The 25910-nt window shown below is 44.6% G+C and overlaps 1 protein-coding gene across 1 annotated transcript; it reads right to left on the bottom strand.

Moving 5' to 3' along the window:
* Window positions 1–2835: 2835 nt before the first annotated feature.
* On the bottom strand, window positions 2836–21189 carry PGAP3 (post-GPI attachment to proteins phospholipase 3). The gene is made up of 8 exons (XM_040331839.1): window positions 20983–21189; window positions 11997–12094; window positions 10626–10778; window positions 10482–10544; window positions 10317–10378; window positions 9371–9507; window positions 9074–9278; window positions 2836–5587 (listed from the first exon to the last, which is right to left on the bottom strand). The coding sequence occupies exons 1-8, from the start codon at window positions 21146–21148 to the stop codon at window positions 5524–5526; spliced, it is 948 nt and encodes a 315-aa protein (XP_040187773.1). The 5' UTR covers window positions 21149–21189; the 3' UTR covers window positions 2836–5523.
* Window positions 21190–25910: the final 4721 nt, after the last annotated feature.

Below are 25910 nucleotides of genomic sequence, written 5' to 3' on the forward strand. Positions count from 1 at the left end.
TCCTGATCACATGACTGGTGCAACAGCCAATCATGGTGGCCACATGACCCAAATGCCTGCCTCCCAGCATTTAAAACCCTTAAAGGGCCGGGAGGCGGCCAGCACGAAGGGGTTAAAAAGTGCACTTTAACATGCAATGCATTCTAAATGCGACTTTCTTGAATAATGCCAAGGAGGTAAAACTTTATGATGTTAGATGATTATATTATGGGGTTTAACCACTTGCCCACCAGGTGAATTCTGGCACTTCTCTCCTTCATGTGAAAATCACAATTTTTTTGCTAGAAAATTAATCAGAACCCCCAAACATTATATATTTTTTTTTAGCAGACATCCTAGGGAATAAAATGGCAGTCATTGCAATACTTTTTGTCACACCGTATTTGCGCAGCGGTCTTACAAGCGCACTTTTTTTGGATAAAAATCACTTTTTTGAATTAAAAAATAAGACAATACATTTTGCCCAATTTTTTTATATATTGTGAAAGATAATGTTACGCCGAGTAAAATGATACCCAACATGTCACGCTTAAAAATTGCGCCCGCTCGTGGCATGGCGTCAAACTTTTACCCTTAAAAATCTCGATAGGCGACGTTTAAAAAATTCTACAGGTTGCATTTTTTGAGTTGCAGAGTAGGTCTAGGGCTAGAATTATTGCTCTCACTCTAACGATCGCGGCGATACCTCACTTGTGTGGTTTGAATACCGTTTTCATATGCGGGCGCTACTCGCGTATGCGTTTGCTTCTGCGCGCGAGCTCGTCGGGACGGGGCGCTTTAAACATTTTTTTTTTGGTTTTCTTATTTATTTTTATTTAGTTTTATAATTTTTTACACTGAAAAAAAAAACAAAAAAATTTTTTTATCACTTTTATTCCTATTACAAGGAATGTAAACATCCCTTGTAATAGAAAAAAGCATGACAGGTCCTCTTAAATATGAGATCTGGGGTCAAAAAGACCTCAGATCTCATAATTAGACTTAAATGCAAAAAAAAAAATTAAAAAAAAAAAGTCATTTTTTCAAATGACAAAAAAAAAAATGTTTCTTTAAGAGGCTGGGCGGGACTGACGTTTTGACATCACTTCCGCCCAGCAGAGCTATGAGGACGGGTGAAGGAGATTTCTCCTTCAGTCCCGTCCCCGCTCAGCTGCCGGACACCTCCGATCCCCTCCGCCGCTACCGACGGCTCCGGTAAGCGGCGGAGGGCGCGGGAGAGCGGCGGGAGGGCCCCTCTCCCGCCACCGATAACGGCGATCTCGCGGCGAATCCGCCGCGGAGACCGCCGTTATCGTGTACACCACCGCCCCCTGAAAAGATGAATATCTCGGTTGTGGCAGCAGCTGCTGCCGTTATCGAGATATTCAACTTTAAAAAGAGGACGTCTTTTTGACATGGGGCGGTGGTCAAGAGGTTAACAGCTTCCTCAGGTATCTACCAACCTGAAGATACCACAATTACTAAATTAAATATATTCCCTGTTACAATACAAATTTAAAAGCACCGTGTCAGTGTGTTAAGAAAACTCCAGTGGATGGCCAAACAGTTAAAGTGGATGTAAACCCAATTCATGAAATTTGAGCTGGGCACATATCTGCAGTGTTTTGTTATCGCTTTTCAATGAGCCAATTATTCTTATAGCTCTCTTCTGAACGGTTCCTCTGTTATCAGCCTGAGAACTCCTGACATATTTTTTTACTTTTTAGACAAAAGCAGACAGAATCTTTTGTCAAAGGAGGTTGCTAAAATAGATTAGCAGAGAGCAGCTCCTATTACAAAACACCTCCGAGAGTCTCTGCCTATGAGGATAGGGTGTGTGTGCCTTCCCTCCAATCAGCAATGTTAGCCATCTTGGCTGTATGTCCAGGCAGCACACTCTGTTAACTAGGAAGAGAAAGTCTCCTAACAAAATCTGATATTTCTAAACAGTATATACATGTGAAGACAGCAGATATACATATAAAACCTATGTAGGGAGATTTGGTTCATCTCTGTGTATCATCTGGGGCTGTTCACTTCACTGGTTGTATGGAGGGTTTACATCCACTTTAACCTGCATACAGAGATCCCATCACCAGAGCCCTAGAATATGACAAATTAGTAATTCAGCCAGCTATAATCTTCCCATAACTAAAATATCAATGGTGGATTGGCACTTCAAAAGCTAATTTTAACTAAAAAATGAGAAGATACATCTTTAAGTCATCAATATGTGCTAGAACAGTGGTCTCCAAACTATGGCCCGGGGGGCAGATGTGGCCCTTTGCTTGCTTTTATGTGGCCCTTGGGGCACTATTCATCCACCTGACATTAACAATGGAGCATAGTTCGTGCCACTTACACCAGTGATGGGACACCATTCCTTCCATTGACACCAATAATAGGAGACTATTCCTTCCATTGACACCAAAAATGGGGTACTAGTCCTTCTCACTGACACAAATGAGAGGGCACTACTCCTCCCACTAACACCAATGATGGGGCACTATTCCTCCCACTAACACCAATGATGGAACATTGTAACCGATACCACAACATTTTCTACTCCTACTGACCATAGTCTGGCCCCTTCAATGTTTGAAGGATAATAAGCTGGCCCTTTGTTTAGAAAGTTTGGAGACCCCGGTGCTAGAACATGGCAACATTCACTAAAAAGTGAAATCCTAGTACTGGAAACACATGGCCTTCAATCCAGGGTTGTACATCCGTTATAATAATTTGATTTGAGAAATACACTCAGATTGTCCCCAAACAGTGGAAAATTACAACAAATATTAGGCCCACGCCCTAAAAAGGCCGTTCACCTTTGCTTCCCAGCACAATGGTTATTGTTCTAAAGAGCCAGGACTCAACAGTATCTTACAGATAAGAATATATTTGATTTTCAATAAAGCAGATGGGCTATTAAGTGCTTCAAGTATAAATCTTACAGGAAGTCACGTTACTGAAAAAAAAAAGAGTAAAGGAATAGTATAATATGAAGGTGCAGAACTCTGACAGGAAGCATACCTCAAGGCCATCTCCAAGTAAAATACCTGTGTCCTAAGACTACCTACTGCTTCAGAGTAGGTATATTTTATTACTACCTATTTTTAATCCTGGTAAACAAAAATAAAATGGCACATCAAAGTGAAATCTAGCCTTCCTTGTTGCAAGTCATGTTCTATTGTTTCCCATCTAAAACATACATCTTTATGAATCTATTACTGCTTCCTGGCAATACAATTTCTATACCGGAATGTATGAGAGTTTTTCTCATCTTTCAATGGAATGGGTGAAAGATTTTGTTTCGGTTGTCCATAATTCTCCTCCACACTATCCTCCTATTTGTGTAAATTGACAGCTAAGGTGCATTTCACATGGGTGCCTCCATCTTGCAGATTCCGTTTGTTTAGTGAGGGATTGCTCTGTTGATCCCTGCTGAGCAGGCGGATGACAGGTCCTGTCTGACCTACTGTGCAGAGCAGACACGGACACAGTCAACTCTACTCTATGGGGAATTTGAGTGGAAACGGAACGCCTGTCCATTTTCATCCAACCCTATCCGCCAGAAGGATGGAAAATAGGGCCACCATCTGTCTGGATTGTGCGGCCTGGATCAGATCGCATAGCGACGAGTCTCTGCTGATATCTGCAGCTCCATAGAGGAGACGAAGTTCCGGTCAGGTCTGCCTAAAAAAACAGGCAGACTTGATTGGACAGCCCATGTGCAAGGACTCTAATACTTGACCCACACTGCTCAGCTCCCCCTTCTGAAGTACGTTTTCCATATTTTTAGTGAAGTGCACAAAAATGTAAAGCAATGCTTGTAGAAGGTCACTATGCTGCTGTTGGATTCCACACAGGAATATATAGTCAGAGGAGAAGAAGAACAGAGTTCAAAATAGAGCCATGACTGTCTTAGCTAGACCAGCAATAGGTTCAGTAAGGCAGGCCATAGACGGAGCAACTCCATGGGGGAATACAGCGATTATGGCTAGCGGCTATAATAAGAAATGGTAAATATAATATAGCAATAATCACATGTTAAATCTGACAGGTTGGATGTACCCAAGTTGATCGATCAATCGACCTGGGTACCATTTAGCCTACCCATACATTGTTCAGCAAGAACCGGCCGAGATTCGAACAGACAATAAAAATACATAGTGGGTCAATCAAACCTTACCCACTTCATAAACTTTGACAGTGATGCCATTCTAATAATTCAATTGGTCTCCCTACCTACCCCATAGAAATGTGGCTTCCAATTTATATCACTAAATTATCATACACATAAAGGCATAAATGAATACCAGTATCCTTAAATGATTAAAACAGTTTTTTGGGTTCGGGACGCTAGTGGCGACAAGTAAATATCAGATCACGTTTTAGCTCCATTTAAGGCCCCATCTTTTGCAAATGTACCATTACTGCTAGCTCTCATTGGCAAAAAATGCCCTACAACAGTGGTCTCCAAACTGTGGCCCGGGGGGCCAGATTCGGCCCTTTGCTTGCCTTGATTTGATCCCTGGTGCACTTATTCCTCCCACCAATGATGGGGCACTATTCCTCCCGCACTGACACCAACGATTAGGCATTGTTTACTGCCTATTTTCTATTCCCATTGGCAGCAGTCTGGCCCCCCTAAAGGACAGTAGATTCTCGCTTTTGTTTGGAGACCCCTACCCCAGTAGCATATTAAGTGTCTTATGACCTTTTTGCAGTACAATGAATATTAGTGGGTACCAATACCTGCCTTTACTAGGGCAGCTGCTGAAATATAAGCTCTAATTACAAGGTGCCAAGATATAAAGTTTGTGCAATCATATGCAAGCTAATAAAACCGCATTCCAAAAAATGAAAAATTCCAGTTATGTTTTCATTTCGTGGCTATTAAATCTTCTGTAAAAAATACCGATAGACAGGGCTGGATTAATTTCAAGAGCCAATTAGCCCAAGTGTCTGAAAACCTTAAAGACAGCCCCTAGCTCTATCCCACCCCCCACCAAACAAGGCTTTTTGTTCCTGTGGCTACTTATGAGTGCGTGCCAGGTTCTAGACTAGGCTAGACTCTGGAACTTGAAATTACTTTGCCCACCCCATAACTGGGTTTGACAATATATCATGGCTCCTTTAATACAGTGTACACATAGCTAAATATATACAAACATTGCTAGTATTTGGCAACGTAAGACTTTCTGTGTCAAACACAAGCCATCTGACACAACACACACATATGCACATTACCCATTAGTGGTCCCATAGAGAAGGGTTTGAGACCTGTCACAGCAGCGTATAATATATGCTCCAATAATAGCCTCAAGGCATCTATAATACAGAAAGCTAAGCGTATGGATCCAACCAAATGCAGGAAGGTATTTTGTACACAGTCACTTATATTATTAAGACATTAAGGCACTTAAGAGACCCTCGTGCTGCAAGAGGGAATTAATATGGTTAATAAAAGCCTCCTGGGCATCAACTTCAGAGTGTAGGGCAAACCAGTGCAAAATCCACACCCAGGCATGAGTTCTTCTAGGACTAGTCCACTTTTAATACAATGGAGTTCACCTTAAGCAAGTACAGGCTGTCATCCTTCAGGAAGCTATATTAATAAAATAATAATAATCATATTAAAACAACAAGTAAAACATGCAATGCAGTGTTTTCATTTAAAATGGGCATGTTAAATAACAATATTGCAACTGGAAAAAACACCCCTTTGTGAATATATGCAGAATTTGAGGCAGGCTTGTTTTTAACCACTTGCACAAACATTTATGTCGGCAGAATGGCACGGCTGCGCAAAGGGACGTACCTGTACCTGACTCGCGGACTCGATGTGTCCCGCGATCATATCATGGAGTGGCAGAACAGGGAGATGCCTGTGTAAACAAGGTATTTTCCTGTCCTGCCTAGTGACAGGATACTGATCTACTGCTCCTTGTCATCAGGAGCAGCGATCAATGTCGTGTCACTGGTAGCCCAGCCCCCACACAGTTAGAATCACTCCCTAGGACACACTTAGCCCCTTCCTCGCCCCCTAGTGGTTAACTCCTTCCCTGCCAGTGTAATTTATACAGTAATTAGTGCATTTTTATAGCACTGATCGCTGTATAATTGACAATGGTCCCAAAATAGCATCAAAAATGTTTGCCATAATGTCGCAGTCACGATAAAAAAAAACGCTGATTACTAGTAAAACAAATTATATATATAATTTATTAATAAAAATGCCATAAATCTATCCCCCATTTTGTAGACGCTATAACTTGTGCGCAAATCAATATACGCTTATTGCGTTTTTTTTAACCAAAAATATGTAGAAGAATATATATCGGCCTAAACTGAGAAATATATATATATATATATATATATATATATATATATATATATATATATATATATATATATATATATATATATATATAAACATTTTTTTGGGGGGGGATATTTATAATAGCAAAAAATATTGCTTTTTTTTTTTTATTGTAGCTCTTTTTCTGTTTATAGCGCAACAAATAAGAACCACAGAGGTGATCAAATACCACCAAAACAAATCTCTATTTGTGGGGAAAAAGGGACGTAAATTTTGTTTGGGTGCAAAGTCGCACGACCACGTAATTGTCAGTTAAAGCGGCGCAGTGCCGAATCGCAAAAAATGGCCCGGTCATTGGGCAGCCAAATCCTCAGAGACTGAAGTGGCTAAAAATGGTGCAGATTTAGAGCATATGAAGAACATACTGTATAAAATTGGAGATATTAAAAAAATTGTGGTGAGAAGTAATTTACAAAAAAAGTCAGTGCACCCCCCACCCTTCCCTAGTTTACACAATGTATGTTAGGAAAGAGCCTAGGGATGTGCCTAGAGCAGTTGTTCTCAACTCCTGTCCTCAAGACCCACTAACAGGACAGATTTTAAGTACTGTATTACCTTGGGGAGATGCAGACTAGAATACTGCAATGACTGAGCAGCAAATTATATCAGCTGTGATGTATTTCAGTTATCTTGCAAACCTGGCCTGTTAGTAGGTTCTGAGGACAGGAGTTGAGAACCACTGGCCTAGAGGAACAGGACTCTGAATTTACAATATACACGCAAAGATCACAGAGATCAAAAGAGTCTTTATCCGCTCTGTGCAAACCGCTCTCCTTTCAGTGAATCTAATAAGTTTAACTGTAGCTGAGAAGCCAGGGGTCTAAAACCTGAGATATGACTGGCTGGCAGGCATCATCTACAATTCCTAATGCATGTTTATTCTGGGAACAAAAATCGTATATTTTCCTGTGGCTAAAGCTGGCCATAGACCTAAGATGACAAAGATCTGATCATTACATGAGAATAAGAATAAAAAAAAAAAAGGAAGGAGCACCAAGTAAGCCTTTCCCAGCCTCAGCCTAACCTATGAGACACTGTCCCTCCTGCTACCTTCAATTAATATGTCATGGCCTGGTGACAATATCTGGCCATACATGAGAATCTGGAGAGATTATATTGCAATATACCATTGTCTGAGAATAATGTGGTGGGGTGGGAGAGCCCACTACGTTAATGCGGTAATAAACCCAAAAACAAAAATGTTATATATTGCAGGTTACCAATTCTTAGATGTGGTAGCTGCATTCATTTTCTTTAGACTTTAAGTTAGGGCTCGACAAATACTAGGTCGCCATGCTGACTAGAAATTGCATCCCGACACCTGGGCTTTTGTTAAACCATTCACTGTTGCACCGGTGTAGCATTAGGGGGTCGCAGTTGCGCCCCCGTCCCTGTTCTAGGGGCCTGGGAAACCTCCCTGTTACACCAGGCATCATGGTGAGCCGTGGTCCCGCTACTTAGGAGCCACTGCTGTTGTCATTCCCTTGGAGCCATCTGCTAAAGGCAGGACAGCTCTGGATGGAAGGCAGGGGCTGCTCGTGTTAACAAGTGTGTGATTGGTTGTTAGGATGCAGGCCGGTCCTAGCAAACAATCACAGCTTGCATTGCATAGCCCTCTTGTCCAGACATGCTGTGCCTGCGCACTGTGTAAAGTAAGACAGGAGGAGGAAGCAATGAGGGGGTGATGTGGGTGGGAGAGCTGAGGACATTAATGGTGGGAGGGGGCTGAACACATTAATGAAGGGTGGCTGAGGACTTTAATTTTCCAATTTCCTACTGCACTTGCGAATTCTGTTCTGTGAATGAGCCAACTGCAGGGAGAAGGAGGGGGATAACTACCGACACACATCACTGCGGCAAACTGAGCTGGAAGTGGGAGCAGGTACATGTCAAAACCAGGTACCGCTCCCCCCAAAAGGTGCCAAATGTGGGTGGAGCTCTGCTTTAAGCCAGTTATAGATTAATCTTCTTTTTTGGATCAACTAGCCAGCTGAGCAAAAAAAAAAAAAAAAAATATTCCCCCATCTACACATTCGATTTCGATGGGGGAATCCTGCGCCATTGTACAGTATTTTGACAGCAGGACTTCTTGGTTGTCAGAATACAATGATCAGCACTGCAGTCGTTTGGCTGCATACGCTTATCGAGGGGAAATTTTCTAATAGTCCCATTCAAGAGAAGCAAATTGTTAGATCGACTTCTCTAGTGTGGGGGCAGCTATAGATGGATCAAAATACAGCTGGTCCCTGCTGAACTGGCAAAATTGTAAACTATGGCCAGCTTTACTGGCTGGATTATGTGGTGAAAATAAAGGAAAAAGGCCTAAAAAAAAAAAAAAATGGACACTCGTGCAGCGACCACATCTAAGAACTAGTAAGCTGCAAGATATTATATTTTTGTTGTTATGTTAATTACTATTTAAATTGGTAATAAACCCAACGATGACAATATTATCATCATTATTATGATTATTATGACAATTCTAATAATAAAACCACCACCACCACGACATTATTACCCTAAAAAAAAGATCACCATTCACACTACCCTCTCAAGAAATAAAATATGTAAGCATCCCTTTCCTGTATACATTAAGCACATTTCGCAGTGGGTTCAGTAGAACCTTGCCTGTAGAATTTGAAAATGAAACTCAAGCAAGTACATACCTTACAATACTTAAGGCTACTGCACCGACTGATAAGTGTCACTCACCTATAGAAGAGAACATTCAAGGGGATGGTGCTAAAGTGCCAGAGGGCATGGGCATCCAGCACCCAACAGACAGGTGGGAAATCAAGCAGCTCTAGCAAAGCTAGGCTCTGTAGTAGGACCACCACCATAACACACTTCCACAAGTATGGCTGGTGGGAGCGTCTCTTCAAACACCATGCCAACCACCATCCCAGATTAATCATGCCTAGTGCAAAACAGAAAAAAAAGATATGGTCAGAGGCAGGAGGACAAAACAAAAAAAACAGAGAGGAAGTTAATGCTAGCAGGTGGACTTACCAAAGCCGGCATTTGCAAGCATGTTGTAGCTGTAGTCAAAGCGTCCCAGGGTTAGGTAAGACACATGGCATGCAAAGAGTACCACCAGGATGGCACCAAAAGCAGTGGCAAAAGAAGGATATCGAAGACCCAAAGTCCTAAATTGTAATAAACATACTGAAAATCAGCACTGCATAATATGTTGACAATTTATAAAGAAGGATAAAAAAAAAAAAAGTTAAAGAGAGAAAGTGAGGGGAGGACACCAGCAACACCAAGGGTGAGAGAAGTGTGTCAGCAATAAGTAGAGACAGAGGGAGACCATAGGCAACAGCAGAGGCAAGGGGAGGGAGCGGGGAAACGCTGGAGGCAAAAGGAAGGGGAGGGAGCGGGGAAACGCTGGAGGCAAAGGAAGGGGAGGGAGCAGGGAAACGCTGGAGGCAAAGGAAGGGGAGGGAGCGGGGAAACGCTGGAGGCGAGGGAAGGGGAGGGAGCGGGGAAACGCTGGAGGCGAGGGGAGGGAGTGGGAAACCGCTGGAGGCGAGGGGAGGGAGCGGGAAACCGCTGGAGGCGAGGGGAGGGAGCGGGAAACCGCTGGAGGCGAGGGGAGGGTGCCAGTAAAAAACACTGTAGGTGAGGGGAGAGTGTTGGCAATATTGGAGGTGAGGAGAGAGCAACTATATGACAAGGGGGAAGGTCTGCCATATGGGGTACCTGCAAAATGGTAGAAAGGGATAGTGGGAATACCTGCAGCATGACAAAAAAGGGAGAAAATGCCTGTACCAGGGCAGACTAGGGAAAGCACTTACAGGAGGGAAGGCAACAGAGAGCTCCCGATTGAGCAACGATATGAGTGTTTGGAATATTAAAACACTACACTTCTGAACACAGATGAGGTGTTTTTTTTACATTTAAAAAAAATGCCAATATATTACCAGTTTAGGATTTTCCCCTCCTCTTCACTCACCTCATACAGCACAGGTAGATAGAGTGCAGAATGACTGCCGAGGCACAGAAGTAGTCCATTTTCTGCAGGGACAGACAGTGAATGTGGCAGGATGCAGACTGACAGAACACTGCACACATGCAATGCACAAAAAGTGCAAGCAATCCATGTTCTTCAACTCATTACCTCAGTAATCGCCGTGTCTCTCGTGTGAAAAATTGTGGACCAGAACCAGGCATTTATGGAGACCTGAACAATCCAGTCAAAATTAAGTTAATCCATATGAACAGAAAAGGTCGAAACACACATCAACAGACAAGTTGTACATACCATGGCAAAGGTGAGGCAGGTGTGGTACATAGGACAGGAAGCAGGAACAGAGGCGCGGTAACGCTGTAGCATCATTAGGTTGGCAAGGCCATTGAGAAAAGAGGCCAAGGCAGATGCTGGCTCCTGAAAGAACAGGAATCTGGAAAATGGCCACTGGCACAGGTCAAGTAGGGGAGGCAAACCAGGGGGGAGAAAAAGGGAAGAAAAAAAAAAAAAAAGAGGTTAAGGAAAGGGACCATTTGTCTATGATCTCTCCATACAATAAATACTAGGGTTGTCCCGATACCGATACTAGCATCGGTATCGATACCAAGCATTTCCTCGAGTACTTGTACTCGGGGAAAATGCTCCGATACTTTACTGATACCTGAATCCTCCTCCAGTTCCCCCATCCGTTCTGCTCTCTCCCTCCATGCTCCCGTGTCCCCCCTCCGTGCCGCTGCCATTCTGCTCTCCCCCTCCGTGCCGCTGCTGTCCTCCATTCTGCTCTCCCCCCTCCATGCTCCCCTGTGCCGCTGCCGTTCTGCTCTCCCCTCTGCTGTCACCCTCCAAGCTCCGTGTCCACCCTCGTGCTGCCGTTTCCCCCCTCCCTGTTCTGTGTCCCCCTCCATGTCCTCCTCCGCCCCCTCTGTCAGGATGGAGAGCGGAGGTAGGAGCCGCAAAACCCGGCTCCTACCTTTTCCGAATGAACAGAGTCAGTGATCACACAGTTTATGATGCTTCAGTTTATGAATGGATAGGAGCCTCTGTCTCCTGTCCATTCATTTCCAGTGCAGCTGAGAAAGGGACTGGGGAATCTGTATCCTTAGTCCCTTTCTCTGTCTCAAAGGTGAGATGTCAGGGGTCTGTTATGACCCCTGATATCTCACCAAAGCCCCCCCCCAACAGGGCGAAGAAAAAAAAATGGCAATAAATAAAAATAATTAATTGTAAAAAATAATACATATTAAAATAAAATAAAAACACTGACACATTCTCTCTCCCCCCCCCCCCCCCCAAGAAAGCATTGTAGAAAAAAATGTGAAAATTTTAAATTGTAAAATAAATAAAAAATACTGACACATGACAAAAAAAAAAAAAAAAAGTAAAAAGTATCGGTAATCGGTATCGGCGAGTTCTTGAAAAAAAGTATCGGTACTTGTACTCGGTCTTAAAAAAGTGGTATCGGGACAACCCTAATAAATCCAATTTTATTTCAAACTAACTGATGAGGAGGCAAATTATTTAAACTTCCAGGCTTTATCAGATACAACATGCAGCAAATTCACAACAACATGTACAGTTGTACAACACGCAGCAAAGAATCTCTAAATATTAAAACAACTAAAGTAAAATAACTTAGTGGAGAGAAACTCTAGTATTAGAACTTACCTTGCCATGAAATTGAGGGACAGAATATCCTTCTTTAATATAAAGGGAAACTGTGTCCCACATACACTGGTAGCGACAGTCGTCCAAGCATACCCAGCCTGGAGAAAGAGAAGCCATATGCAAAAACAGATGATGATACAAGTAAACATTCCACTGGATGTACAGTACAGACCAAAAGTTTGGACACACCTTCTCATTCAAAGAGATTTCTTTATTTTCATGACTATGAAAATTGTAGATTCACACTGAAGGCATCAAAACTATGAATGAACACATGTGGAATTATACATAACAAAAAAGTGTGAAACAACTGAAAATATATTTCATATTCTAGGTTCTTCCACCTTTTGCAGCAGACACATCTCTAGAACTGTTAAGAGGAGACTGTGTGAATCAGGCCTTCATGGTAGAATATCTGCTAGGAAACCACTGCTAAAGAAAGGCAACAAGCAGAAGAGACTTGTTTGGGCTAAAGAACACAAGGAATGGACATTAGACCAGTGGAAATCTGTGCTTTGGTCTGATGAGTCCAAACTTGAGATCTTTGGTTCCAACCCCCGTGTCTTTGTGCGACGCAGAAAAGGTGAACGGATGGACTCTACATGCCTGGTTCCCACCGTGAAGCATGGAGGAGGAGGTGTGAGGGTGTGGGGGTGCTTTGCTGCTGACGCTGTTGGGGATTTATTCAAAATTGAAGGCATACTGAACCAGCATGGCTACCACAGCATCTTGCAGCGGCATGCTATTCCATCCGGTTTGCGTTTAGTTGGACCATCATTTATTTTTCAACAGGACAATGACCCCAAACACACCTCCAGGCTGTGTAAGGGCTATTTGACCAAGAAGGAGAGTGATGGGGTGCTGCGCCAGGTGACTACCTCTTGAAGCTCATCAAGAGAATGCCAAGAGTGTGCCAAGCAGTAATCAAAGCAAAAGGTGGCTACTTTGAAGAACCTAGAATATGAAATATATTTTCAGTTGTTTCACACTTTTTTGTTATGTATAATTCCACACGTGTTCAGTGTTCATTCATAGTTTTGATGCCTTCAGTGTGAATCTACAATTTTCATAGTCATGAAAATAAAGAAAACTCTTTGAATGAGAAGGTGTGTCCAAACTTTTGGTCTGTACTGTATCTCAGACGGTTATCATTTACGTGTCAGGCATTTGAAAAATTAGTCAGAAATATATCATCTATTGCAGAAAAGTGATTCTTTGTACTTTGAACAAAATTTAGGCCACCGAAACATATTGGGCGAAAAAAGTGTCAAGAATGGTGCCGAAAACGCGAACAATTTTGCCACAATTTTCACAGCGATTTTACCCTGCTTATGGTTTTTTCATAGGTCATGTGACTCAAAAAACACATCAGAAACGTAACACTAGTGCGTTACTCTTGCGTTTTCATTGCAGTTCAACAGAGAAGTGCGTTTTTTTCAATGATGCTACTTTGAAATCTTCCCTTAACCCCTTAACGCCCGCCGCACGACTATTTACGTCCGCAAAATGGCACGATCAGGCAGAAGGGCGTATATATACGTCCTTGCTTTCTAGCGGGTGGGGGGTCCGATCGGGACCCCCCGCTGCGTGCGGCGGGCGGATTCCCGCGGGGAGCGATCCGGGATGACGGCGCGGCTATAAAGCCGCTCCGTCGCGATCGCTCCCCGGAGCTGAAGAACGGGGAGAGCCGTGTGTAAACACGGCTTCCCCGTGCTTCACTGTGGCGGCGTATCGATCGAGTGATCCCTTTTATAGGGAGACTCGATCGATGACGTCAGACCTACAGCCACACCCCCCTACAGTTGTAAACACACACTAGGTGTACCCTAACTCCTACAGCGCCCCGTGGTTAACTCCCAAACTGCAACTGTCATTTCCACAATAAAGAATGCAATTTAAATGCATTTTTTGCTGTGAAAATGACAATGGTCCCAAAAATGTGTCAAAATTGTCCGAAGTGTCCGCCATAATGTCGCAGTCACGAAAAAAAAAAATCGCTGATCGCCGCCAATAGTAGTAAAAAAAAATGTTTTTTATGAAAATGCAAAAAAACTATCCCCTATTTTGTAAACGCTATCAATTTTGCGCAAACCAATCGATAAACACTTATTGCGCTTTTTTTTACCAAAAATAGGTAGAAGAATACGACCTAAACTGAGGAAAAAATATGTTTTTATATATGTTTTTGGGGGATATTTATTATAGCAAAAAGTAAAAAATATAGATTTTTTTTCAAAATTGTCGCTCTATTTTTGTTTATAGCGCAAAAAAAAAAAAAAAACGCAGAGGTGATCAAATACCACCAAAAGAAAGCTCTATTTGTGGGGAAAAAAGGACGCCAATTTTGTTTGGGAGCCACGTCGCAATTGTCTGTTAAAGCGACGCAGTGCCGAATTGTAAAAACGCCTTTGGGCATTTAGCAGCATATTGGTCCGGGGCTTAAGTGGTTAAGTAGCACAATTAAAAAGTAGCAGGTCAGCGCGATTTCAGGTGCTACTTGATAGACATCTGTACGGCTTTATGCACAGATGTCTATTGAAGTCACACCCGAAATCGGCAAAAGTAGTGCAGGAACTACTTTTGCAAACAGGTATGATGATTAAGTGGTGACTTGTCATGCGATTTGACCGGTCAACTGACATGACAATGTGAAAGAGGGCCTAACTGACCAAAAATGCAGCAAGCAAGATTTTTAACATCAAAACGTTAGTGCAATGGACCAGCGTGAAGGCATACATAAGATTTAAAGGATACATTTTTCTTAAGCTTTTCTTGCCCTGATGGCAGATACCTGTCTAATTCAGGTACTTTCTCCCACTTCCGGCGATAGAAAACTGCAGAATCTGTGGCAATCTACGCCATGTCTGGCCCCTCCTCTGTCTCCTGGGAAACACACAGGTCCCAGAAGACAGCAGGGACTAGTGATGATGCGCAGCTTGACTTGCGCATGCACAGTAGAGAACCAGGCTGTGAAGCTGCAAGGCTTCACTTCCTGATTACCTTACCGACAATGGCGGCGCCTGCACCCAAGAGCCGGGTCGGTTTCGGATGAGGACATCGCGGGCGCCCTGGACAGGTAAGTATTTGTAGCTGCTGACTTATTATTTTTTTGGTGGAACTCTGCTTTAACTCTCACAAGGGTCCACACGCTTAAAGTGTAATTCCAGTCAAACCCTAACAAAGCCTAAATCTGCTCCCATCCCCATTCTAACACTATTCTATCTACCCTGTAAAAGAAAAGATATCTATACTTACCTATTCTGAAGCTGCTCTAGCCCGGCTTCAGTGTAGAGGAGCGTCAGCAAAAGCGGAGAATAGAAAATAAGCAAAGAACCATCTAATAGGAACCAAACAACAATTCTGATTGAGAAAAGAGAGACATGGGTGGGACTTTAAATGAAGCATGCATCCCATGACATACATAACAAGAAAAGGACTACGGCAATAACCTGTTTCATTGGAACTTAAACCGTTACATGAGGGCATTGCAAATCAACAATTGGCAGTCATTACTTTAATTGTATATAAAATATAGCAACAACAATGATAACACAGCATACCTAGTATATTGATTAGAAATTGAATAATACATAAAATATAACAATATTGGTAGCAAAGTATGGTAACATAATTAGTTCATAGTAAAAACAATGCAAAAGAGCCAGTTCGTAGGGCATATCTTCATAGTGGGTAGGTGTAATGCCCTCCACGCCCATGCTACCAGTCATAGACTTACCTGTAAGTAATTTTAGGAATCGTTGTTGCCTCCATTCCCCCCCCCTCCTCTCTCCCCCTCTTCATAGCTAGACCCATTAGAAAACTTGATTTCCAGTTTTACAAATCGTACTTAACATTTTAGACATTCACCTCATACTTGCTCCTGAAGAGTGGTAATGACCACGAAACGCGTCGAGCCAATAGATGCCCCATCGCACATATATTGCTACCTTTTTACCAACTACCTTAGGCCCCTTTCAGACTGGGGCGGGAGCTGCAGTGGCGGTATAACGCCGCTAAAAATAGCGGCGCTATACCGCCGGGATTGCCGCGGGAATCAGCCGCTAGCGGTGTGGTATTAACCCCCGCTAGCGGCTGATAAAGGGTTAATACCGCCCGCGATGCGCCTCTATAGAAGCGCATTGCGGGCGGTATCCCATTGTTTTCAATGGGAAGGAGCGGTATACATGCCGCTCCAAAGATGCTGCTGACAGGAGATTTTTTTGTCTCCCGACAGCGCATCGCCTCAGTGTGAAAGCCCTCGGGCTTTCACATTGAGTATGCAGTGAAGGAGTTTTTCAGGCGGGATAGCAGCGCTATTTTTAGCACTGTACCGCCTGAAAAACTCCTCAATGTGAAAGGGGCCTTAAACACCAATTGGATTCTACCTACCAATTAGGGTTACAGCTACTATGGAGACTTACTCCAATTAACTAGGTCCTTTAACATCTATACTGTGTACCAATTATATTGCCATATTATGTTATCTTGAGACTATAGATGCTCATTTGTCTATATACTGCACCACTGTCAGTAATCATTTCTATACGTTAATTGGAGTGTACCAACATATCTAGATTACACCTACCCACCATGGAGATACGCCCTACGAACTGGCTCTTTTGCATTGTTTTTATTATACTATACTTTGCTACCAATATTGTTATATTTTATGTATTATTTAATTTTTAATTAATATACTAGGTATGCTGTGTTATCATTGTTGTATCTATATTGTATATACAATTAAAGTAATGACTAGAGGTCAACCGATATATCGGTTGGCCGATATATCGGCCGATATTTGGCGTTTTTAAATTAATCGGCATCGGCCGATTTGTGCTTTAAAAATGCCGATTTAAACTTCAGCACCGCGACTTGCAAAAAGCTTCTGTAAGGCTGCATTCACGCGTAGGCAATAGCGGCGTTTTCCGGCGTTTTTTTCCGGCGTTTTGTCACGCGCATTCATGCTAATATGCGCGTTTGCATACAGCGTTGTCCGACGTTTTTGTACTTTGACGTTTTTTTTTTAGCCAATAGGAAAAACTATCATCTTTTCATCACTTGTTGCTATGTTGGTAGATTTTTTTTAATCTTCTGCATGGGCGACAAGTTCTATTGACGAAACGCCCGTAGCAAACGCCCGTTGTCGCGCAAGTCGCTTGAATCGAGCGTTTCCATTACTTTCTATGGGAAATGGAAACGCTCAAATACGCGCATATCGCGCGATAAAAAAGGGTCCGGAACTTTTATTGACTACATGCGATGCGCGTCAGGCGCATCGGCGTTCAGATGTGAACCATGCCCATAGCCTTACATGTATTTTGGTCCCTCTGGCGTTTGTGCGCGTCGCGCTACAGGCGACAAAACGCCAAGGTGTGAATGGGCTCTAAGGCTGCATTCACATCTAGACGGACGAAATCGCGGCGTTTTGTCGCCGCAAATCGCGGTAAAAATAGCGGCGTTTTGTACCGCGATTTGCGGCGACAAAACGCCGGTATTGTCCGCCTAGATGTGCCCCAAGATGACCCCCTCTATGGAGATGATTGCCATCTCCTAGCCGAACGCTCGAAGACGCCTGAAAAAAAGGTCCGGGACCTTTTTTCACGCGGCAGGCGACAGGCGTCCGGCGTTCGGCGTGGAGATGTGAACCATCTCCATAGAGGGACATCTGTTTTCAGCCCTCTGGCGGCAGCGGCGTAGCGCTACAGGCGTAAAAACGCCTAGGTGTGAATGGGGTCTAATAGAAGTCAATGCAAGTTGCCTGAAGCTTCCCTAGAAGACTTCTCTCTCTCCTGGGCAGCCTGCCAAGTTTTAGAAAAGATATACAATGTTGCTACTTATCAATTAAAGCGGATGTGCCATGGGAACAAAATATTAAAAGTCAGCAGCTACAAATACTGCAGCTGCTGACTTTTAATATTAGGACACTTACCTGTCCTGGAGTCCAGCGCCGATCGCAGCAGAGCACGAGCGATCGCTCGTCACTCTGCTGCTCCCCCCGCCATCCACGCTGAGGGAACCAGGAAGTGAAGCGCTGCGGCTTCACTGCCCGGTTCCCTACGGCGCATGCGCGAGTCGCGCTGCGCCCGCCGATTGGCTCACACGCTGTGTGCTGGGAGCCGAGTGTTCCCAGCACACAACGGGCGACAGACGGGATGTGACGGAATGCCCGTCTTTCGCCCGTATCGTGTGGCCGGAAGTGGGTGCAAATACCTGTCTTTAGACAGGTGTCTGCACCCCCCTCCCCCCTGAAAGGTGTCAAATGTGACACCGGAGGGGGGGAGGGTTCCGATCAGTGGGACTCCACTTTAGGGTGGAGGACCGCTTTAACTGAACTCCGTGTAGGAGAATTCTCAGTTTAACCATTTAAAGGCTAAATCTTTTTTGACACTTGTTGCTTACAAGTAAAAATCCTGTATTTTCTGCTAGAAAATTACTTGGAACCCCCAAACATTATATATTTTTTTTTAGCAGAGACCCTAGGAAATAAAATAGCGATTGTTGCAATATTTAATGTTACACGGTATTTGCGCAGCGGTCTTTCAAACACATTTTTTGGGGAAAAAATATACTTTAACAAAAAAAAAAAAAAAAAAAAAAACAGTAAAGTTAGCCCATATTTTTTTTTTTCATCCAAAAGTTTTCATTACCTGTTTTTGTGTAAAATATAATATATATATATAAAATGTAATACACAAAAACAGGTAATGAAAACTTTTGGACAAAAAAATAAAAATATGGGCTAACTTTACTGTTTAGCCCAAAAGCGCCTGAAAAATCGGATTAACATATCGGCCCAAAAAAATCGGCATCATAAATCGGCCGCCGCGATTTCTAAATATCGGCATCGGCATCGGCCAGAGAAAAACCCATATCGGTCGACCTCTAGTAATGACTGCCAATTGTTGTTTTGCAATGCTCTCATGTAACGGTTTAAGTGCCAATGCAACAGGTTATTGCCATAGTTATTCCTTGCTGTGTATGTCCTGGGATGGATGCTTCAAAGTCCCACCCATGTCTTTCTTTTCTCAAAGTATTGGGGATGGAGGTGCCTGGCTCTACATGCCCGCGCCTCTTACAAAGTCCCAAATTTCTTAGTCCTATCTATGTATGTCCAATCAACCATTCTGATTGGTTGCTGTGGGATACAACTACAATCATGTGCAATGTGCTCAGTTTTATAGCTTCTTAAAAATAGAAAATATGGGCCAGATCCACATACATCGGCGCATATATCCGCCGGGCGTAGCGTATCTCTGATACACTACGCCGCTGTAACTTTTTTTTTTTTAATCCTCAAAGAATGCGCGCCGTAAGTTACGGCGGCGTAGTGTATCTTTGGTGGCGTAAGGGCACGCCATTCAAATGGATGTGATGGGGGGCGTGTTTTATGTAAATACGTCTTGACCCAACGTAAATTACGTTTTTTTTCAACTGCGCATGCGCCGTCCGTGGGGGTATTCCAGTGCGCATGCTCGAAATCAAACCGGAACAAGCCAATGTTTACGACGGTGACGTCATTATACGCAAAGCCCTATTCGTGAACCACTTACGCAAACGGCGTAACATTTTTAAAATTCGACGCGGGAACGACGGCCATACTTAACATAGGATACGCCTCATATTTTGATCGGGGTAACTATACGCCGGAAAAAGCCAAACGCAAACAACGTAAAAAAATGCCCCGGCCGGACGTACGTTCGTGGATCGCCGTATCTAGCCAATCTGCATTCTCGACGTGGAATTCGACGGAAACGCCACCTAGCGGCCAGCGTAAATATACACCTACGATCCGACGCCGTACTAAGACGTACGCCTGTCGGATCGATCCCTCATTCCGTCGTATCTGGTTTTGTGGATACAAAACAAAGATACGACGCGGGAACTTAGAAATTATGCGGCGTATCAATAGATACGCCGGTGTAATTCGTTTGTGGATCTGGCCCTATGAATTTAAAGTGAATTTACAGCCCAAAGCTTTTTTTTTTTTTATTAATAGATTGAGTAGGGAAGGTGATTTTGCAATCTACCCATCCATCGCTGCCATGCTGGGGCATACAAGGATTTGGAAAAATTTACTGGGACCTTGTCTTTCAAAAACGGAACTGGAAGTTTCTAGGGGTCCCTTGAGAGGAGAGGGACTGGGAAGGTCAGGGGTGTACACATGGTGCAGCCACAACACTCTGCTTCACGGATGTGGCAGGAGTTATACCCCATCGTGTTCGGAACGCACCACTGCCCACTGAACGGAACGCATTCAAGTGAACGGGGCCATGCTGGAAAACTGATTAAGTGATCCGAACCCAGGTTGCTCGTCAGAAAGCACTGCTAGTGTGAAGAGCCAAAAATGTCAGTTGTGTGTCTGACCTGTCCGATTCAATGTCGCAGTACCGCTAAAAATGTACTGATCCCGGTCATTACTAGAAAAAAAAATGACATAAATCTATCCCCTATTTTGTAAACGCTATAACTTTTGTGCAAACCAATCAATATACGCTTATTGCGATTTTTATTACCAAAAATATGTAGAAGAATACATATCGGCCTAAACTGAGGAAGACATTTGTTTTTCTTACATTTTTTGGGGGGATATTTATTATAGCAGAAAGTAAAAAATATTGCTTTTTTTCAAAATTGTCATCTTTTTTTGTTTATAGTGCAAAAAATAAAAAAAACGCAGAGGTGATCAAATACCACCAAAAGAAAGCTCTATTTGTGGGGGAAAAAGGACGTTAATATTTTTTGGGTACAACGTCGCACGACTGCGCAATTGTCAGTTAAAGCGACGCAGTGCCGTATCGCATAAAAACAATGGCCTGGTACAGGGCTGAAGAGGTTAAAGGGAAGAAATGTATTCCCTTTACAATCAGCCAGCAGCCTTCAGACATTTGGGGTGGGGGCATTATGACTGGAATAACCCTCCAGCAGGGGTCCCTGACTGCACCACATCCACTTGTGTGGAGCTGTCACTAGGGGGCCCCCTCACCTGTCAGTCTCATGTAGAGGGGCTGCTCAGCCCGGAAGTCCAGCAGTCGGATCCCGGTACAGTTCCTCTGCTCACAGGCGCTCACACAGTCCCGGTACACCGGCTCCCGGTCCCCGCGGGATGCACTCACCACCCCGGCCAGGAGCAGTACAAGAAGCGGTGCCATGACCGGGGAGCCGGGACTTCCGCTTACTCGGCTGCCGCTTCCGCGTTTCGTCCGCCCGCTAACACCTTCCCCGCAGGAACGAGGCGCACGCTCAATGGTTCCGTCTGACCTCCCGGAAACGGCTGTGTCAGGACTCGAAGTTCACATAGACGGCTCTACACACCAACCACAGCGGGAGAGGCGCATTTTGACTATTAATTTATTTTTATAATATCCTATAGACATAAAAAAGAATACTGCAATACTCCCCAATGCAGCTCCTACAGTATCACATTTTCACCACAAGATGTCCTCAGTCTTCCAGGTGGAATAACACCTGCTATCATTTAAACCGAAAGTCTGAGGACACACTGGGGCCCAGATTCTCAAAGGAGATACGACGACGGCGTATCTCCAGATACGCCGTCGTATCTCTGAGGCTGCATTCACACCTTAGCGCAACGTTTTGTACCGCGATTTGCCGCGACAAATTGCAGCGTTTTGTACCGCAATTTGCTGCGACAAAACGCATCGTTTTTTAACCTTGTTTTCGCTGGAGGGGTGATTTACACATTGTCGGCTATGCCGAACGCAGAAGCCGCCTGAAAAAAAGGGTCAGGGACTTGTTTTGAGCTTCAGGCATACGGCGTGGAGATGTGAACCATCTCCATAGAGGGCAATGTTAAATCACCCCTCCAGCGTATTTTAGGCTGCAATAGCATTGGGCTTCAGGCGTTAAAATGCCTAGGTGTGAATGGAGCCTTAGTCTGGGCCGTCGTATCTATGCGCCTGATTCATAGAATCAGTTACGCATAGATTTCTATTAGATCCGACCAGCGTAAGTCTCTTACGCCGTCGGATCTTAACTGCATATTTACGCTGGCCGCTAGGGGTGTGTACGCTGATTTACGCCTAGAAATATGTAAATCAGCTAGATACGCGAATACACAAACGTACGCCCGGCCGTCGCAGTACAGATACGCCGTTTACGTTAGGCTTTTCCCGGCGTAAAGTTACCCCTGCTATATGGCGGCGTACATGCGGCGTACCAATGTTGAGTATGGACGTCGTTCCCGCGTCGAATTTTGAATATTTTGTGTCGTTTGCGTAAGTTTTTCCGTAAATGGGGCTGGACGTAATTTACGTTCACGTCGAAACCAATACGTCCTTGGAACAATGCACACTGGGATATGTCCACGGACGGCGCATGCGCCGTTCGTGAAAAACGTCAATCACGTCGGGTCATGGATATTTTACATAAAACACGCCCCCCTGTTCCACATTTGAATTAGGCAGGCTTACGCCGGCCGATTTACGCTACGCCGGCTCAACTTACGGAGCAAGTGCTTTGAGAATACAGCACTTGCCCGTCTAAGTTGCGGAGGCGTAACGTAAATCGGATACGTTACGCCCGCACAAAGATACGCGGATGTACAAGAATCTGGCCCTGAGAGTGCAATTCCAGCCTAAAGCCTCGTACACACGATCAGATTTTCAGATGACTGAACGTGTTTTTTGTGGCATGCTAGTCTCATATCGAAAGTGAAGAAGTTACTCACCATACGAAAAATTCTCATAGGACAGAATACAACGTCGGCGTAAAGTGACGTAAAGTGTTGAATAGTTTTATATGTATTGTTTAATTTCTGAGCATGCGTAGTCTTGCTCTTACGATTTTTTTTAGATGACAATTGACATTGTAGTCACATCCGACAAATATTTTATAGTCTGTCTCCTGATCCGCCGTCGTACCTCTGAGTCCAGCCGGTCGGATCTATGAGGCTGATTCATAGAATGAGATTCCGCATAGATCTCCCTTAGATCCGACTGGTGTAAGTGACTTACACCAGTCGAATCTTAGGCTGCAATCTACCGCTGGCCGCTAGGTGTCGTCGCTTTTTTTACGCGTCGGATATGCAAATGAGGACAACCGCCGATTCAAGTCCGTACGCCCGCCCGTCGCTTTTTTTTAACATCGTTTGCGTTCGGCTTTTTCCGGCGGATAGCTACCCCTGCTATATGAGGGGTAGCTAATGTTAAGTATGGCCGTCGTTCCCGCGCCGAGATTCAAATTTTTACGTCGTTTGCGTAAGTCGATCGGGAATACGGATGGCTGCAATTGACGTAGCCGCCGCAAACAATGACGTCCTAGCGACGTCATTTGGAGCATGCGCACTGGGAAATTTCGCCGGCGGCGCATGCGCAGTTAAATCGGCGCGGGAACGCGCCTGATTTAAATTGTACACTCCCCCTAGCCGCCGAATTTGCATTCTGCCGAGGGAGTTACGATCCGACGGTGCAATTTTCGAGGTAAGTGCTTGGTGAATACTGCACTAGCCTCGCTAAATTGCACCGGCGGATCGTAAAACACGTAGATCGAGCGGATCTAAAGATCCGCTGATCTACATGAATCTGGCCCCCTGCTTTTGTCTACGAAAAAACAGAATCAGCTGTTGAAAGCACCATACCAACGATCTGAAAATTGGTAGATCGTTCGCCGGACAAAACTTTACTTCTGATTTTCGTATCGTTTGTACGGGACTTAATACTAACGATTCTTAAGGGGGTTGTAAACCCTAATTTTTGTTTTGCACAAAGCAGACCCAATCCTCCTGTTCTGGGGTCTCCCGCCGGCGCTCCAGGCCCCCTTCTCTTCATCAGGTGCCCCCACGGAAAGCTGTTTTCCCTGGAGGCACCTGGGTGGGCTTGTTCCCAAGTCTCACTGCTGTGTTCATTGACAGGGACAGCAGGACTCGGCCCCACCCCTGCTCCTGTGTCACAGCTTTTGATTGACAGCAGGGAGAGCCAATGACTCCCCCTGCTATCAATCTGTCCAATAAGAAGAGAGACAGCGGCTGGAGCCGCTGCGCTCATGCAGATCGCTGGATCGGATCAGGCGCAGGTAAGAAAATGGGGGGAGGGGCCTGGAAGGGGCAGCTGCTGCACAGAAGTTTTTTTACCTTAATGCATAGAATGGTGAAAAAAAGTTAGGCTTTACAACCGTTCTAAAGAGGAAGTAAACCCTGATGGGTTTTTATTCCTTTCTTCTTCCCTGCAAAGTAAAGGCATAATGTGCTAGTATGAACTGCATACTAGCACATTATGTGACACTTACCTGAAAAACAAAGCCTGCGTCGTCCCCGCTGAAGGCCGCATCCAGCTTCGCCCGTCTTCCTTCCGGGGCCACAGACTCTGGCTTTGTTACTGGTCGAAGCCAAGTGATGTCACCCCCACGCATGCACGCGGGGGCCGCCGGTCATGGCAGAACCGTCACTTCTGGTTGGACTGCAAGCCGCAGTCCGGCCTAGCAACCTGGGCAATACAGCACACGTCCACCCAGACAGCCGTCCAGGTGGCACAGATCCCTGATCACCTGAATACACCCAAATATATAGGTTCTCCCAGCAGGCCAAGGGATTCAAGAAAACCCCTGCCCATTGGCTGAGATACCCCATATACCCATAAGCTGACCTTGGGTTGCCCTTCTCATATCTAGTACCACCAAGTACCTGGCCACCTAGTGGTAGAAGAGAAAAGTGCAACAAGGCCAAACTTAGGGAGAAATCAATAGATCTCTAACAATCAACCAGGATAATTATTCCTGGCAAGAAAATATGTGAGGAAAAACCCTGACATATGACGGCCTCCCATGCTTCTGACCCTCTGGGGCACACATCCGGAAGTGTCCATGATCGCTGGGTCCTCGAGACCTAGCGCATCATGGATCGGGGGATAAAGGGCCAATCAGAATGGCCATTTACCTCACGATCGCTCCGCCCAGGGACGAAACGATCACTTTGTCAACAAACTGGGATCATGCCCGGTTCAGCTCATGCTGCTGCAGGGTTTCTCTCTCCTCACATGCTGTATCAGTGTGAAGAGAGGAGAGAGAAACACTGCAGCAGCGTGAGTTGGCTTAATCCTGTGTGCTCATCGGTGCCACTACAGTGGCTCTAGTAAGCTTGGAAACAACTGGGAAGCAGTCGGGGTGGGGGGACCTTTCCTGACACCTATAAAAGTGATCATGTGGCAAATCTGCCGCTGGGATCACTTTTATCTTATAGCCAACCACCTTTAAAAAAAAAAGATGGTAGCTAGCAGCAGTCATAAACCCTGCTATAACTGTAAATTAATGATATGCATTTACAGATAGGCAGTTGGCAAGTGGCTAGGCCACAAACCAGGAAGCACTTGTAAAAATGTAAGGATTTTTTTTAGGGCTGTGGAAATGAAAGATTAATTCCTCGATACATTTTTTTGATCGGAACTAGTGGTGCAACGGATCATAAATGATCCATGATCTGAATGGATCACCATATGCGGATCAGCACACCACGTGATCCACTGTGTTCCGCTGCTGCCTCAGCCATAGGAAAGGCAGTGGCTTCGGCCTAGCTCCCGGAGCGGCGGCCATCTTGGTCCACCCCGTGGCGGCCTAGGTGAGCCTAGAGCGGCGCGCTGACGTCATCACCCAGCCTCAACTGCTCGTGTTCGGCCGGCTTCTCTGGTAAGACTAAGCAAGCACTAATCTTCCTATACAGTGGGGGAGATGTAGACCATATTACAGTGGGGAAATGTCTGTGGATGTTACAGTGGGGGGAGAGGTCTGTGGATATTACAGTGGGGGGGGATGTCTGTGGATATTACAGTGGGGGAGATGTCTGTGGATATGTCTGTGGATATTACAGTGGGGGAGATGTATGTGGATATTACAGTGGGGGAGATGTCTGTAGATATTACAGTGGGGGAGATGGTGGATATTACAGTGGGGGAGATGTCTGTG

This window comes from Rana temporaria, chromosome 12, assembly GCF_905171775.1.
Source record: "Rana temporaria chromosome 12, aRanTem1.1, whole genome shotgun sequence".
Classification (NCBI taxonomy): domain Eukaryota; kingdom Metazoa; phylum Chordata; class Amphibia; order Anura; family Ranidae; genus Rana; species Rana temporaria.